Source organism: Bombina bombina, chromosome 2 (assembly GCF_027579735.1).
Source record: "Bombina bombina isolate aBomBom1 chromosome 2, aBomBom1.pri, whole genome shotgun sequence".
In the NCBI taxonomy this organism is placed as follows: domain Eukaryota; kingdom Metazoa; phylum Chordata; class Amphibia; order Anura; family Bombinatoridae; genus Bombina; species Bombina bombina.
This window is the reverse complement of record NC_069500.1, coordinates 507,153,560-507,167,034: the sequence shown is the minus strand read 5'-3', so window position 1 is coordinate 507,167,034 and position 13,475 is coordinate 507,153,560. Positions and strand designations below refer to the sequence as shown.

Sequence of the window (13,475 nt, the reverse complement as noted above, 5' to 3'; positions counted from 1 at the left end):
AAGAGCTCAGGCAGATGTCTTGGCTGTAATTCACTTTTAATCTTGTCCCCAGTTCCTGGTCATGCCGGACGTCTCATATTTGGAAATCTAAATGGGAAGTCATGTGTCTGTATGCAGGGCCGCTTTCACTTTTATGAAGGTTATCCACTGTGGAAGGTGAGTGTACTCTTATCAAGTGCATCCAAGTAGCAAATACAAACTATAACCTCAGTTTATAGATTTTTGCAACAATGTGTAAACTGTGACTATTACATAACCTAGACTGTGTGTCTCCATTATACATATTTTTTAGTTGAAATAATTTTTATTGGTACAAATCATATCAGATCATACAGGACATTAACATTAGACGTAATAACAGTACTATTCCTTTCTTTATCTTGTACTTTGTTTTATCCCCTTTTTCTTTCCCTCCCCCCTCCCATAAAGAAAAAAAACAATATTTTAAAAAAAAAGAAATTTAAACCAATTATTAACAAAATTAAAACATGAACTGTTCCTGTCGAGCAGTAGAGTTATCTTTATACTACCTTAGTTTATATCTTTTATTTCCCTTTCTTGGCATTTTACCTTAATCATTTATTTCTTTTCTCTAGTCGTTGTTCCTACGTGTGAGAGACTTTGTAATCATATACTGGAATCCCTTTCAGCAGGCTCTGTTTCAGTGATATCCAAGTTATTAAGTCTATCTATTTTATGTTTATTCATTATCCAATGTATCCATCGGTTTTGAAAGTGGCCTGAGGTGCCCTGCATCCACGCTGCGGATACGGACATCGTATAAATATCCTCTATTTTGTCTATTACTTCAGACCACCTTGGAGCCCCCACTTTCCAGTACCTAGCTATACATGTTCTTGTAGCAGTGCAGAGAATGTTGATAAATGTGTTAGTGGATGTGTTGAAAGATTCCTGTGGAATGTGTAGTAGAGCTTGAGATGCTGTCAGCCTACATGTGTCCCCCAGTATTGTCTCCAGTAGTTTTGCAAGGTTATCCCATGTAGGTTTTATTTTTGGGCACTCCCACCACATGTGAATATAAGATCTGATCTCTGTACAGCCTCTGTAACATAGCCTGTTTCTCTGGGGAGTATAATGTGACGACTTTAATGGTGTGAGGTACCATCTATATGAAGTCTTAAGTGCGTTTTCTATAAGGACCGCTCCTACCAATCCTCTACTAATCTTGGAAAAAATATTTTGCCATTCTTCCTTTTCGTGTATTTCCCCTAGGTCTTGTTACCATCTTTCATGTAGCTTTAGCTTTGTTTGATTCTTAGCTTCCTGTATTGCTAAATAAATCTGTGAGATCATTTTATTTTTCCTATTAGGTGACATTATGAGCTGTTCCAAAGTGGTGTATGTGGTGGATGCATTGCCTTGTCTGAATTTATTGATAGCACTAGATACTTGTAGATATAAAAAAACCCATTGAAGATCAATTGGGTGTATTTTTTCCCTTAGCTGTGTGTATGTCATAATTTTCCCCTTGTCCAAAAAATCCGCCACCCTGTACAATCCCTTATTCTCCCATTTCGTTATCTGTCTCTGGAAATCAGTGTGTAATAGTGTTCTTATTGGAGTTGTCAGAGATTGCGCTGGGATTAACTTCAGCGCCTTTGTGAGAGTGTGCCAGATCTGTTTAGTGTCTTCCGTAACCCTTAACTTTCTTAGTGGCCTGTGTGTTATGGCAGTGGGATTCCATATAATATTGGTTGCATTGTTTATTCCCCCTATATCTGCTTCAATGGAGGGCCAAGTGAGATCTCTACAGTCTTTAGCTAGCAATGTAGCCTGTGCTAGCCTAGCTGCCTTATAGTAGTCCACCAGGTTGGGTACTCCCATGCCCCCCATATTTTTATGTTGTTTAAGGGTATGTGCGGCTATTCTAGCCATTTTGTTACCTCTTATGAATCTAATTATGTCTGATTGGAGATCTTCTAACTCCTTTTGTGGAACTTTAATAGGGAGGGCCCTGAATAGGTACAATAATCTTGGTAGGACAATCATTTTTACTGCTGAAAGTCTCCCGTACCACGAAAAGCTTCCCTTCTTCCATTTCATTATGTCCTTCCTAATAATTTTAAAAAGTGGGGAATAGTTTGCCTGGAATAAGGTTTCCAAAGTGGTAGTAATATATATCCCTAAATATTTGATAGAATGTCTAGCCCATTTGAAATCAAAGTTGGCTTCTATTAATTTTTGTGTGTGGGTTGGGAGTGATATTGGGAGAGCCTCACATTTGTCCAAGTTAATTTTAAATCCCGATATACTAGAGAATTCGTCTAATAATTTATAGAGATTGGGAAGGGACACCATAGGTTGGGTGAGCGTTAATAAAATATTGTCCGCAAATAGTGTTAATTTATGTTCTCCCTTAATTAATTGTATACCCTTAATATCCTTTGTGTTCCGTATACAGGCCACCAGTGGTTCCACACATAGGGCCAATAAGAGTGGTGATAGCGGACATCCTTGGCGGGTACAATTTAATATGTTAATGGGCCTTGATTGGTATCCTGCTGCTCTTACTATGGCCGATGGGGCCGAGTAAAGATTCCCTATAGCCTTGATGAATTTCTCCAAAATTCCCACATGTTTTAGGACATTCAACATATATGACCAATCCACCCTATCAAACGCCTTCTCTGCATCCAGCGATAGAAGCAGAGAAGGCGTTTCTGTTCCCCCCAGATACTCTACCATGGCTATTGTGCGGCGTACATTATCTGGGGCCTCCCTATCTTTTATGAAACCTACTGGTCGGGGTGGATCATAGAGGGTAAATGTAGTTTAAAGTGAATGTAAATTTTCAAATATTGTATTATATATAGTTGTAGAGAATCATACGCTAAAGCATACCGCCACAATCCTTTTTTAATAAAATGTATTATTGCGATGTTATTTCAGCTTACAATCATCGCTCATTCACTTACCCGCTCCTCCCACTCTCAGTTTGCTTATTCTCCCCCATCTAACGTAAACAGCGGCCCCACCCGCTGTTTACATATCGGCACTGCGCGCTCCCGTGTATTCTTTCAATTGCGCATGCGTTACTCCTGTTTCCTGTTTTCATCAACATAGTATTACCGTAACATATAGTAACATAGTACCGATATACGGAGCCCTTTCAGATCCACTAATCCAATCTTCACATTAGAACGGAAATAAAAGGACTCCGTATAACATTGTATTGCGATGCCGTGTTTCGGTATAATGCGCATGCGTGAAATGTGCACGAGCTTAGATTACATTAGCTCTACACCGCAAACGAACGCATGCGCAATGAAGACGTATTACGTCATTACAATGGGGTGGGTCCCCCTGTGGTTAGAGACGTTATTGGGTATCAAGACGTCAATCAAAAAATTGAGGAGCGGAACGCTAATGCAGGGAGGAGGTTGAATTCATCGCAAACAAGGCTAAAAATCGGAAAATAAAGCTAACGATTGAAAAAGGTAAAATATCATGAATGAAACTCTAGTTTTTTATTGACATATGTTACACAGGTGTTTAGAACAAAGGATGAGTTTACATTCACTTTAAGCCTATTTGCTAATATTTTCGTAAAGATTTTTACATCTTGATTAATTAACGAAATTGGTCTGTAATTTTGAGGTAGTTTAGGATTTTTTCCTGGTTTTGGAATTACCACTATCTTCGCTCGGAGTAAGTCTGGGGGGATCTGAGCACCCTGCATAATATCATTACAAAATTTGTGCAAGTGAGAAATCAAATTTGTTTTAAACAATTTGTAGTACTCCCCCGAAAAACCATCTGGTCCCGGAGCTTTACCATTTTTAAGGTCTCGTATCGCTAAATTTGATTTCCTCCCTAGTAATCTCTGCATCAATTGCTTCTACTCCTTCTTTGTCTAATTTGGGTATATCCGCCCTCTCTAATAATTGGGACTTAAGAACCTCTGTTTGTGTGGTGTGTTGGGCTGTGTGCCCATTATAAAGGGTCTCATAATAATGAGCAAAACAATCTGCAATTTCTTGTGGGTGTGAGGTTACATTCCCATCTGGCTTTTGGATTTGCCTAATTGTCATGTCTTTCGTTCTTTCCCTCAACTTGTAAGCAAGATATCTGTCCGGTTTATTTGCGTATAAAAAATAAAATGTTTTTAATTTGTGCATTGATCTAAGGGAGTTTTTATTAAGGATTTTATTAAGTGATTGCCTGCGACATTGTGGATCTATGTACTCTTTCTAGATCTTCTATTTCTTGTTGCAGTGAGTCAACTGCTGCTCTAATTTTTTTGTATATTTTGTTTTTTCTTTTATCAACATCCCTCTCATATGAGGTTTGTGAGCTGCCCATGTAATTGTCGGGCCACTTAGAGGATTTGAATTGGTTCTCCAGTATTCATTAAGATTTTCAAGAATGCTGGAGTGTTTAATAATACTGGATCATAGGTCCAGGCTCTCTGTCTGTTTATGTTTATTATCCCTTCCATTTGTATTTGAATTATAGAATGGTCCGACCACACCGAGGCATGGATACTCGATGATACTAAACTAGGGAGCAGTGTCTGACTAATATATATATAATCGATCTTGGTGTATTTTCTATGTGCAGGTGAATAGTAGGTGTGGTCTACTGTCTGGCCATATAGCTCTGTCCATGTATCTAAAATGTTATGACTCTCCAGAGTTTCCCTAACAGATTTAGAGATAGATTGGAGTCTGAGTTGTTTGCTTGTAACTTTGGGCGAAGCATCTGTTTTATATGTGTTTAAGTTGATATTAAAGTCTCCCGCCAGGATTATTCTTGTTTGCGACCATTGAGTTAACATATGTGAAAGATTTTTAAAAAAGGTGTGTTGCTGCTCATTTGGAGCATATATGTTACAGAGTGTAACCTGCATTCCCTGTATAATACCCCTAACTATTAGGTACCTGCCTCCCCTGTCTTTTATTACCTCTTCCTTGGAAAATTGGAGTAAGTTATGTATGAGGATAGAAACCCCCCTCTTTTTGCTGTCAGTTGTGGCATGAAAATGTTGCTGAAAATGTTTAGACCAGTACTTGGGTATTTGTTGATGTACGAAGTGTGTCTCCTGTAGAAATATGATTTTGGCCCCTAGATTGTGGTATTGTGCAAGTGCTGTCTTTCTCTTTATATCTGTATTTAGACCTCTTACATTGTGAGATACTATCTGTAATTTAGCTACCATTTGTAGTTTCCCCCCTCCTCTCCCCTCTGTACCTGCTTAGCACTTCCATCACGCTTCCACACCTGTTTTCCATTCTCTGATTTTCAACTCTCTGAAGGAAAATTTTGACACAATACTGCTCGACGGTACTTAAAATAAAAATAAACAACCAAATTTTAACTATGGTTAAACAATTTTATGCATCATGAACAATGTGTTGGTTTTGTAACTCCCATAAAAACATCTTACTCTGGTTAAACATGTAGTTATAATAAGTATATTCTAGCATTTTCCCATTATAGAATGGGACTTGAGTGTTTTAACTTCTGAACGACCTGGTTCATCTTGCTCATAGCGTAAACAGGTTAGTCTCAAAAAAAAATTTTTAAAACAGGATTACACTCCTAACTATCTATGAGGTGTTTCAATTAGGTCAGTCGACATTTATTAAGCATTTCGTAATTAGTAATTCTAAACTTGTTATCTTGACAGAGAAGTGGCTGCTAATCCCACCGTCCTCCGTCGCTTACTCACATTAAAGTGGAAACAATGAGCCTCCAAGCCATATTTCCTTATCTCCACCATAGGAGAAGGCAAAGAGACAGAAGTCCGCATAAATAACATATCAAGTCCTTGTCTCTAATTAGTCCATCAGGTCTTTTGTTTTCTTTTGGACACTTTTGTCCATCTCTCCGTTTGCTGGACTCCTCTTTGCGGTTGAAAAGGCCTTTTATTGTTATCTTGTTGGTTATCTGGAACATCTGGGCATTCCAATTTGAGTATCTGGCACACTCCAGGAACATCTTGTGCTTCCCTGAGCGTAATGGTTTTCCCTTCGTGGTGTATGTGGAGAGCAAAGGGGAATCCCCATCTATATATGATCTGGTTCTTCCGTAGCAGCTGAGTCAGAGGGCGTAGGGCAAATCTTTTTTGTAGTGTTTTTACACATAAGTCCTGATATAACTGTATAACAGATCCTTTAAATTTGAAAGTTGGGTTCTTCCTTGCCGCCATCATGATCTCCTCTTTTTCAGGAAATCGTAGTAGTTTAGTGATCACATCCCTTGGAGGGTCTGTATCTTTGGGCTTTGCTCTCAGAGCTCTATGAGCTCTCTCCATTTGGTATTTCCCCTCTTCTGAGGATCCTGTGATTGTTTGAAACAATTGTAGTAAATAAGCGGTCAGGTCTGGTGTTGCTATGGACTCAGGAATACCTTTCAGGCGAATATTACATCTCCTGCTCCTATTCTCTAGGTCTTCCAATTTATCATTTACTTCCGCTAGTTCCTGCTGCTGATCAGAGAGTTGTTGCCTAACTGTTGTTATATCTTCCTCCATGGACTCTTCTTTCTTCTCTAAGGTTTCAACCCTAGTGCCTAATTCAGAGATATCTTGCTTAATCTCAGATAAGCTGTTCGTTACTGTGTTTTGAAGTGCGTCCATTTTCTCCCACATTTTATCAAAAATTGAAGTAATGTCCTGTTTAGAGACTAGGTGTTTAATATCAGCCTTAGTGACTGGAGTATCAGATCCATCATTTTTAATTGATTCCCCATCAGATTCCATTTCCTCCTCTAGCACTACCTCTCCCTTTTCTTTTGTTTTATCTCCTTTGGTTGGTTTAAAGAAATCAGGGTCAGCCCCCAGCTTACTTGGTGTTGCCATTTGATTGTGTCTCCTAGCTGCCATGCCGAGATTTGCAAAGTTTTCGTGTAAAAACAAAAACACACACTTTTTAATTCTGCCTTTTCTCTTTCACCTCAGCAGCCAGAATCTGTAGCCCTATAACGTGATATGTAATGGAGAAAGTGATGCAAGTAATATTCTTTAATATGTATATTCCTTTTCTCTCTTTAATAACATGCAAAGTTCTTTAGCATCATATAGTAGCTTTTATTATTTTTGCTGTTTATGAGGAGTCCGCTTCTTTCATACTGACATAAACCTGTGGTCTGTGAGGAAAATTGAAACCATTATGTATGTAGTGCTCTTTTCCACCTGTCTGTTCGCCATGTGCTGCGCACATATTCCTAGAAGTATTTCCCCATCTTGGCTATAACTTCTGTGTTCATATCTTACAGATATTTCTGCACCAATATAGTTGTATCCTTGTTGCTTAAGTGGCCCCAACTGTTAACTTCGCTACCCACGTGGCTCCCAAACACTTATGGCTTCCAACTGCGTTGCTATTCCTGGCGCCCTCTGTGTTAAAGTGTGTCGTCTGTGCAGATGCTATTTATCTTACCGGAGCTTGTAGCTGAAGTCTCCCTTCTCAGAGGTCTCTATTTTGCTTACTGAGTGGCTCCCCTCCTGTCCGGTAACTTATCCGATTGCTGGCCCCTCTCTCACAGCGCCATTGTGCCGCACCTTTTCTGCTTATAAGCGTGGGTGATGTGTTCAAATAATATTAGGCAACCACTAAGGGCTAACTTAAATTGCTTTTAGTGCCGTTGTCTGTATTCTATATGTAGCTTACACTCATATCTTGCTTCATCTACACAAGGAGCTCTTCCTTCATGCGTCTACCATCATGGCTGGCTTAGCTCCGCCCTATACATATTTTTTAAAGGGACACTAAACCCAATTTTTTTCTTTAATGATTCGGATAGAGCATGCAATTTTAAGCAACTTTCTAATTTACTCCTATTATCAATTTTTATTCATTCTCTTGCTATCTTTATTTAAAAAGCAGGAATGTAAAGCTTAAAAACCAGCCCATTTTTGGTTGAGAACCTGGGTTATGCTTGCTTATTGGTTTGCTAAATATTGCCACCAATAAGCAAGCGCTATCTAGGGTGCTGAACCTAAAATAGGCTGTCTCCTAAGCTTTAAATTCCTGCTTTTAAAATAATGATTGCAAGAGAACGAAGAAAATTTTTATAGTAGGAGTAAATTAGAAAGTTGCTTAAAATCGCATGCTTTATCTGATTCATTAAAGAAAAAAATGTGGGTTTAGTATCCTTTTAATAGCAAAAGCTATTGCTCAAACCAAATACATTGTACAGAAATACACTGGTTTATGGTAAAAGAAAAGAAAAAAAATCATAACCTACAGTTCCGCTCACCAAAGCTTAGTTAATTACATCATACACCGTATCATGCAATCTCTATGACATCACTAATAACATCACATTGTGAATGACATAATAATTAATGTCTATCAACATTTAAAATTAATTTATGTTCATGAAATAGAACTATTGCAAAGCTGAATTGGTAAAGTCAACATTCGTTTTTATAATTCAGTTCATTTTATAGGCAATGACTTCAAGAAGCCCCAATACAACATACAGTTTTGTTACATTTTCATATAAATGTTTTCAACATGATGGTAAACATAAAGTTAGCTTCACAGCACTTCTCTCCTTTATCAGGTGACCTTTCCAATCCGTGTTTTCCGTCTGATCGGGGTAGACACAGTCATTGTCACCAATGCTGCAGGAGGACTGAATCAGAAATTTGAAGTTGGAGACATCATGGTCATAATAGATCATATAAACCTTTTAGGATTTGCAGGGCAGAGTCCACTTTTTGGTCACAATGAGGACAGGTAATATATTACAGTTCTGTTTATATATTTACAACGTTTGTCTATGTTTTTCTATTTTTCTATAGTTAATAACTCTGCGTATTTTGAATAAATGAACATAGTATATTTGCCTGTGCTCACTTAACGAATCAAAACATTTACATTTCTTTTACCACAAAATATGGTGTAGACTGGAGCATTTCAACTAGGAATTACATTGCATATATTACATTTATAGTGATTAATGCTGTTTGCATGAAGAGGTGCATTGATGTTTTGCTACATTTTATACTAACAAGAGGCTCATTGAAGGAAGTTTGATTCATACTAACACACACATTTAGCTCTAGATGGCAAGGGTAGAGCAGTCAATATTGCTTTTTGGGTAAATGATTATCACTTCCTTGCTTGTATAACAAAGCACATGACAAATATATGGAAATAAAGGATTTAAGTTATATTTAGATTTAACACAGAAAACAAAAGTTTATTAATGAAAAAACAGGTTTTGTGGCAGAATTAAAGGGTTTGGGAAGATACAGTGGGGCAAAAAAGTATTTAGTCAGCAACCAGTTCTCCCACTTAAGAAGATGAGAGAGGCCTGTAATTTTCATCATAGGTATACCTCAAATATGAGAGACAAAATGTGCAAACAAATCCAGACAATCACATTGTCTGATTTGGAAAGAATTTATTTGCAAATTATGGTGGAAAATAAGTATTTGGTCAATATCAAAAGTTCATCTCAATACTTTGTTATATATCCTTTGTTGGCAATGACAGAGGTCAAACCTTTTCTGTAAGTCTTCACAAGGTTGTCACACACTGTTGCTGGTATGTTGGCCCATTCCTGCATGCAGATCTCCTCTAGAGCAGTGATGTTTTAGGGCTGTCGCTGGGCAACACAGACTTTCAACTCCCTCCAAAGGTTTTCTATGGGGTTGAGATCTGGATAATGGCTAGGCCACTCCAGGACCTTGAAATGCTTTTTACGAAGCCACTCCTTTGTTGCCTGGGCGGTGTGTTTGGGATCATTGTCATGCTGAAAGACCCAGCCACGTTTCATCTTCAATGCCCTTGCCGATGGAAGGAGGTTTGCACTCAAAATCTCACGATACATGGCCCCATTCATTCTTTCATGTACACGGATCAGTCGTCCTGTTCCCTTTGCAGAGAAACAGCCCCAAAGCATGATGTTGCCACCCCCATGCTTCACAGTAGGTATGGTGTTCTTTGGTTGCAACTCAGCATTCTCTCTCCTCCAAACACGACGAGTTGTGTTTCTACCAAACAGTTCTACTTTGATTTCATCTGACCATATGACATTCTCCCAATCCACTTCTGGATCATCCAAATGCTCTCTAGCATACTTCAGATGGGCCCGGACATGTACTGGCGGCGTAGTGTGTTACTGATGGTAGCCTTTGTTACGTTGGTCCCAACTCTCTGCAGGTCATTCACTAGGTCCCCCCGTGTGGTTCTGGGATGTTTGCTCACCGTTCTTGCTCCCACAGTTGATTTCTTCACACCAAGCTGCTTGCCTAATGCAGATTCAGTCTTCCCAGCCTGGTGCAGGTCTACAATTTTGTTTCTGGTGTCCTTCGACAGCTCTTTGGTCTTCACCATAGTGGAGTTTGGAGTGTGACTGTTTGAGGTTGTGGACAGGTGTCTTTTATACTAATAACAAGTTCAAACAGGTGCCATTAATACAGGTAATGAGTGGAGGACAGAGGAGCCTCTTAAAGAAGAAGATACAGGTCTGTGAGAGGCAGAAATCTTGCTTGTTTGTAGGTGACCAAATACTTATTTCCCACCATAATATGCAAATAAATTCTTTCCAAATCAGACAATGTGATTGTCTGGATTTGTTTCCACAGTTTGTCTCTCATAGTTGAGGTATACCTATGATGAAAATTACAGGCCTCTCTCATCTTCTTAAGTGGGAGAACTTGCACAATTGGTGGCTGACTAAATACTTTTTTGCCCCACTGTACAGGGAGTGCAGAATTATTAGGCAAATTAGTATTTTGACCACATCATCCTCTTTATGCATGTTGTCTTACTCCAAGCTGTATAGGCTCGAAAGCCTACTACAAATTAAGCATATTAGGTGATGTGCATCTCTGTAATGAGAAGGGGTGTGGTCTAATGACATCAACACCCTATATCAGGTGTGCATAATTATTAGGCAACTTCCTTTCCTTTGGCAAAATGGGTCAAAAGAAGGACTTGACAGGCTCAGAAAAGTCAAAAATAGTGAGATATCTTGCAGAGGGATGCAGCATTCTTAAAATTGCAAAGCTTCTGAAGCGTGATCATCGAATAATCAAGCGTTTCATTCAAAATAGTCAACAGGGTCGCAAGAAGCGTGTGGAAAAACCAAGGGGCAAAATAACTGCCCATGAACTGAGAAAAGTCAAGCGTGCAACTGCCAAGATGCCACTTGCCACCAGTTTGGCCATATTTCAGAGCTGCAACATCACTGGAGTGCCCAAAAGCACAAGGTGTGCAATACTCAGAGACATGGCCAAGGTAAGAAAGGCTGAAAGACGACCACCACTGAACAAGACACACAAGCTGAAACGTCAAGACTGGGCCAAGAAATATCTCAAGACTGATTTTTCTAAGGTTTTATGGACTGATGAAATGAGAGTGAGTCTTGATGGGCCAGATGGATGGGCCCGTGGCTGGATTGGTAAAGGGCAGAGAGCTCCAGTCCGACTCAGACGCCAGCAAGGTGGAGGTGGAGTACTGGTTTGGGCTGGTATCATCAAAGATGAGCTTGTGGGGCCTTTTCGGGTTGAGGATGGAGTCAAGCTCAACTCCCAGTCCTACTGCCAGTTTCTGGAAGACACCTTCTTCAAGCAGTGGTACAGGAAGAAGTCTGCAATCTTCAAGAAAAACATGATTTTCATGCAGGACAATGCTCCATCACACGCGTCCAAGTACTCCACAGCATGGCTGGCAAGAAAGGGTATAAAAGAAGAAAATCTAATGACATGGCCTCCTTGTTCACCTGATCTGAACCCCATTGAGAACCTGTAGTCCATCATCAAATGTGAGATTTACAAGGAGGGAAAACAGTACACCTCTCTGAACAGTGTCTGGGAGTCTGTGGTTGCTGCTGCACGCAATGTTGATGGTGAACAGATCAAAACACTGACAGAATCCATGGATGGCAGGCTTTTGAGTGTCCTTGCAAAGAAAGGTGGCTATATTGGTCACTGATTTGTTTTTGTTTTGTTTTTGAATGTCAGAAATGTATATTTGTGAATGTTGAGATGTTATATTGGTTTCACTGGTAAAAATAAATAATTGAAATGGGTATATATTTGTTTTTTGTTAAGTTGCCTAATAATTATGCACAGTAATAGTCACCTGCACACACAGATATCCCCCTAAAATAGCTATAACTAAAAAACAAACTAAAAACTACTTCCAAAACTATTCAGCTTTGATATTAATGAGTTTTTTGGGTTCATTGAGAACATGGTTGTTGTTCAATAATAAAATTAATCCTCAAAAATACAACTTGACTAATAATTCTGCACTCCCTGTATATATATACACACACACACACACACACACACACACACACACACACACAGTGTCCTCCACTAATACTGACACTCTTGGTAAATATGAGCAAAGAAGGCTGTGAAAAATTGTCTTTATTGTTTAACCTTCTTATCTTTTGTTAAAAAAATACTCTCATGGATATCAAACATTTGCAAACAAAAAACAGGTTCATTAAAGAAAAAAAAAAAACTTTGTTAAATATATGTGTGGCACAATTATTAGCACGCCTATGAATTTATATGAGAAAAATATAGTTCAACCATGACTCCCTGTTTCACAGGGGTATAAATATGAAGTAATTGAAAAGCGCCTTTACATTGTGGTCTATGGGAACTCTGTGTTCCCTGTAAATATATATGTATTTGCTTATATACATATACATTTATGTGTTAATATGTGTATATATTCATATACATATACTGTATATTTAAAATTGCTAGCTATCACTGCGCGACTTACCCCCTTCGCTGCTCTAGTTCTCAAGCTTGTGAGCTCAATGCTTCCGTGCAATGCGAACACGAGGTTGTGTTCACATTGCGGCTCACTTGTAATACCAATGCATATTAGCGTCTGTTGGTATTTCTTAGTTGAGTGCAAATATCGCTTTCACATAAGTGATATTTTGCACTCAACTTGTAATCTAAATATGTTATTTAAAAATAAATAACATGGGGACATGCCAAATTTAACTCACTTAAAAGCTAGTCTGGGATTTCAAGTAATTTACTAGTGACCTGCTGAATTGGAGCACTGTGAAAAAACTGTTCATATTGTTCTTTGTTAAAAGTATCCAATTGTTGTTTGGAACATACCAGTTTGTATTACATTTTAAGTGACATTGTAGTGGAAAAGTACTTGCTCTATTTTTTTTAGGTCATGTAATTTTTGCACTGCTTGCAGTGAACCTCTATTTTTATCTCCCAAAAAGGGGTTAAACACATGGATAAACTCCCACTCACGAGTCATATAAAACTGCTGGAATCAATTGGTGAGCAAGTTGGCAGCAGCAGTTGCACAACCCCACAAATCTCCACTTGTGTTCATCTGGGGACCTGCAGTGCTTGTGGCTCTCAAGTAAGGGTTTATTTTTTGCCACTAAACTGTCACTTTAAAGTAATTTTGTGCCAAGATACTGGCTTCGTTTTCTTTCCATATGGATCCTCTTTGAAGTTTAATACTTTTGGCCACTTTCAAATATCTTATAAACCT

The 13,475-nt window shown here is 38.7% G+C and overlaps 1 protein-coding gene across 1 annotated transcript in view; it reads left to right on the top strand.

The window, feature by feature from the left end:
* PNP (purine nucleoside phosphorylase) overlaps window positions 1-13,475 on the top strand; it is a 64,362-nt gene that overhangs the window by 37,775 nt on the left and 13,112 nt on the right. The window contains exons 3-4 of the mRNA XM_053702254.1: window positions 53-156; window positions 8,533-8,708. Coding sequence (XP_053558229.1) covers window positions 53-156; window positions 8,533-8,708 — 280 coding nt within the window. The remainder of the gene's footprint in view (window positions 1-52; window positions 157-8,532; window positions 8,709-13,475) is intronic.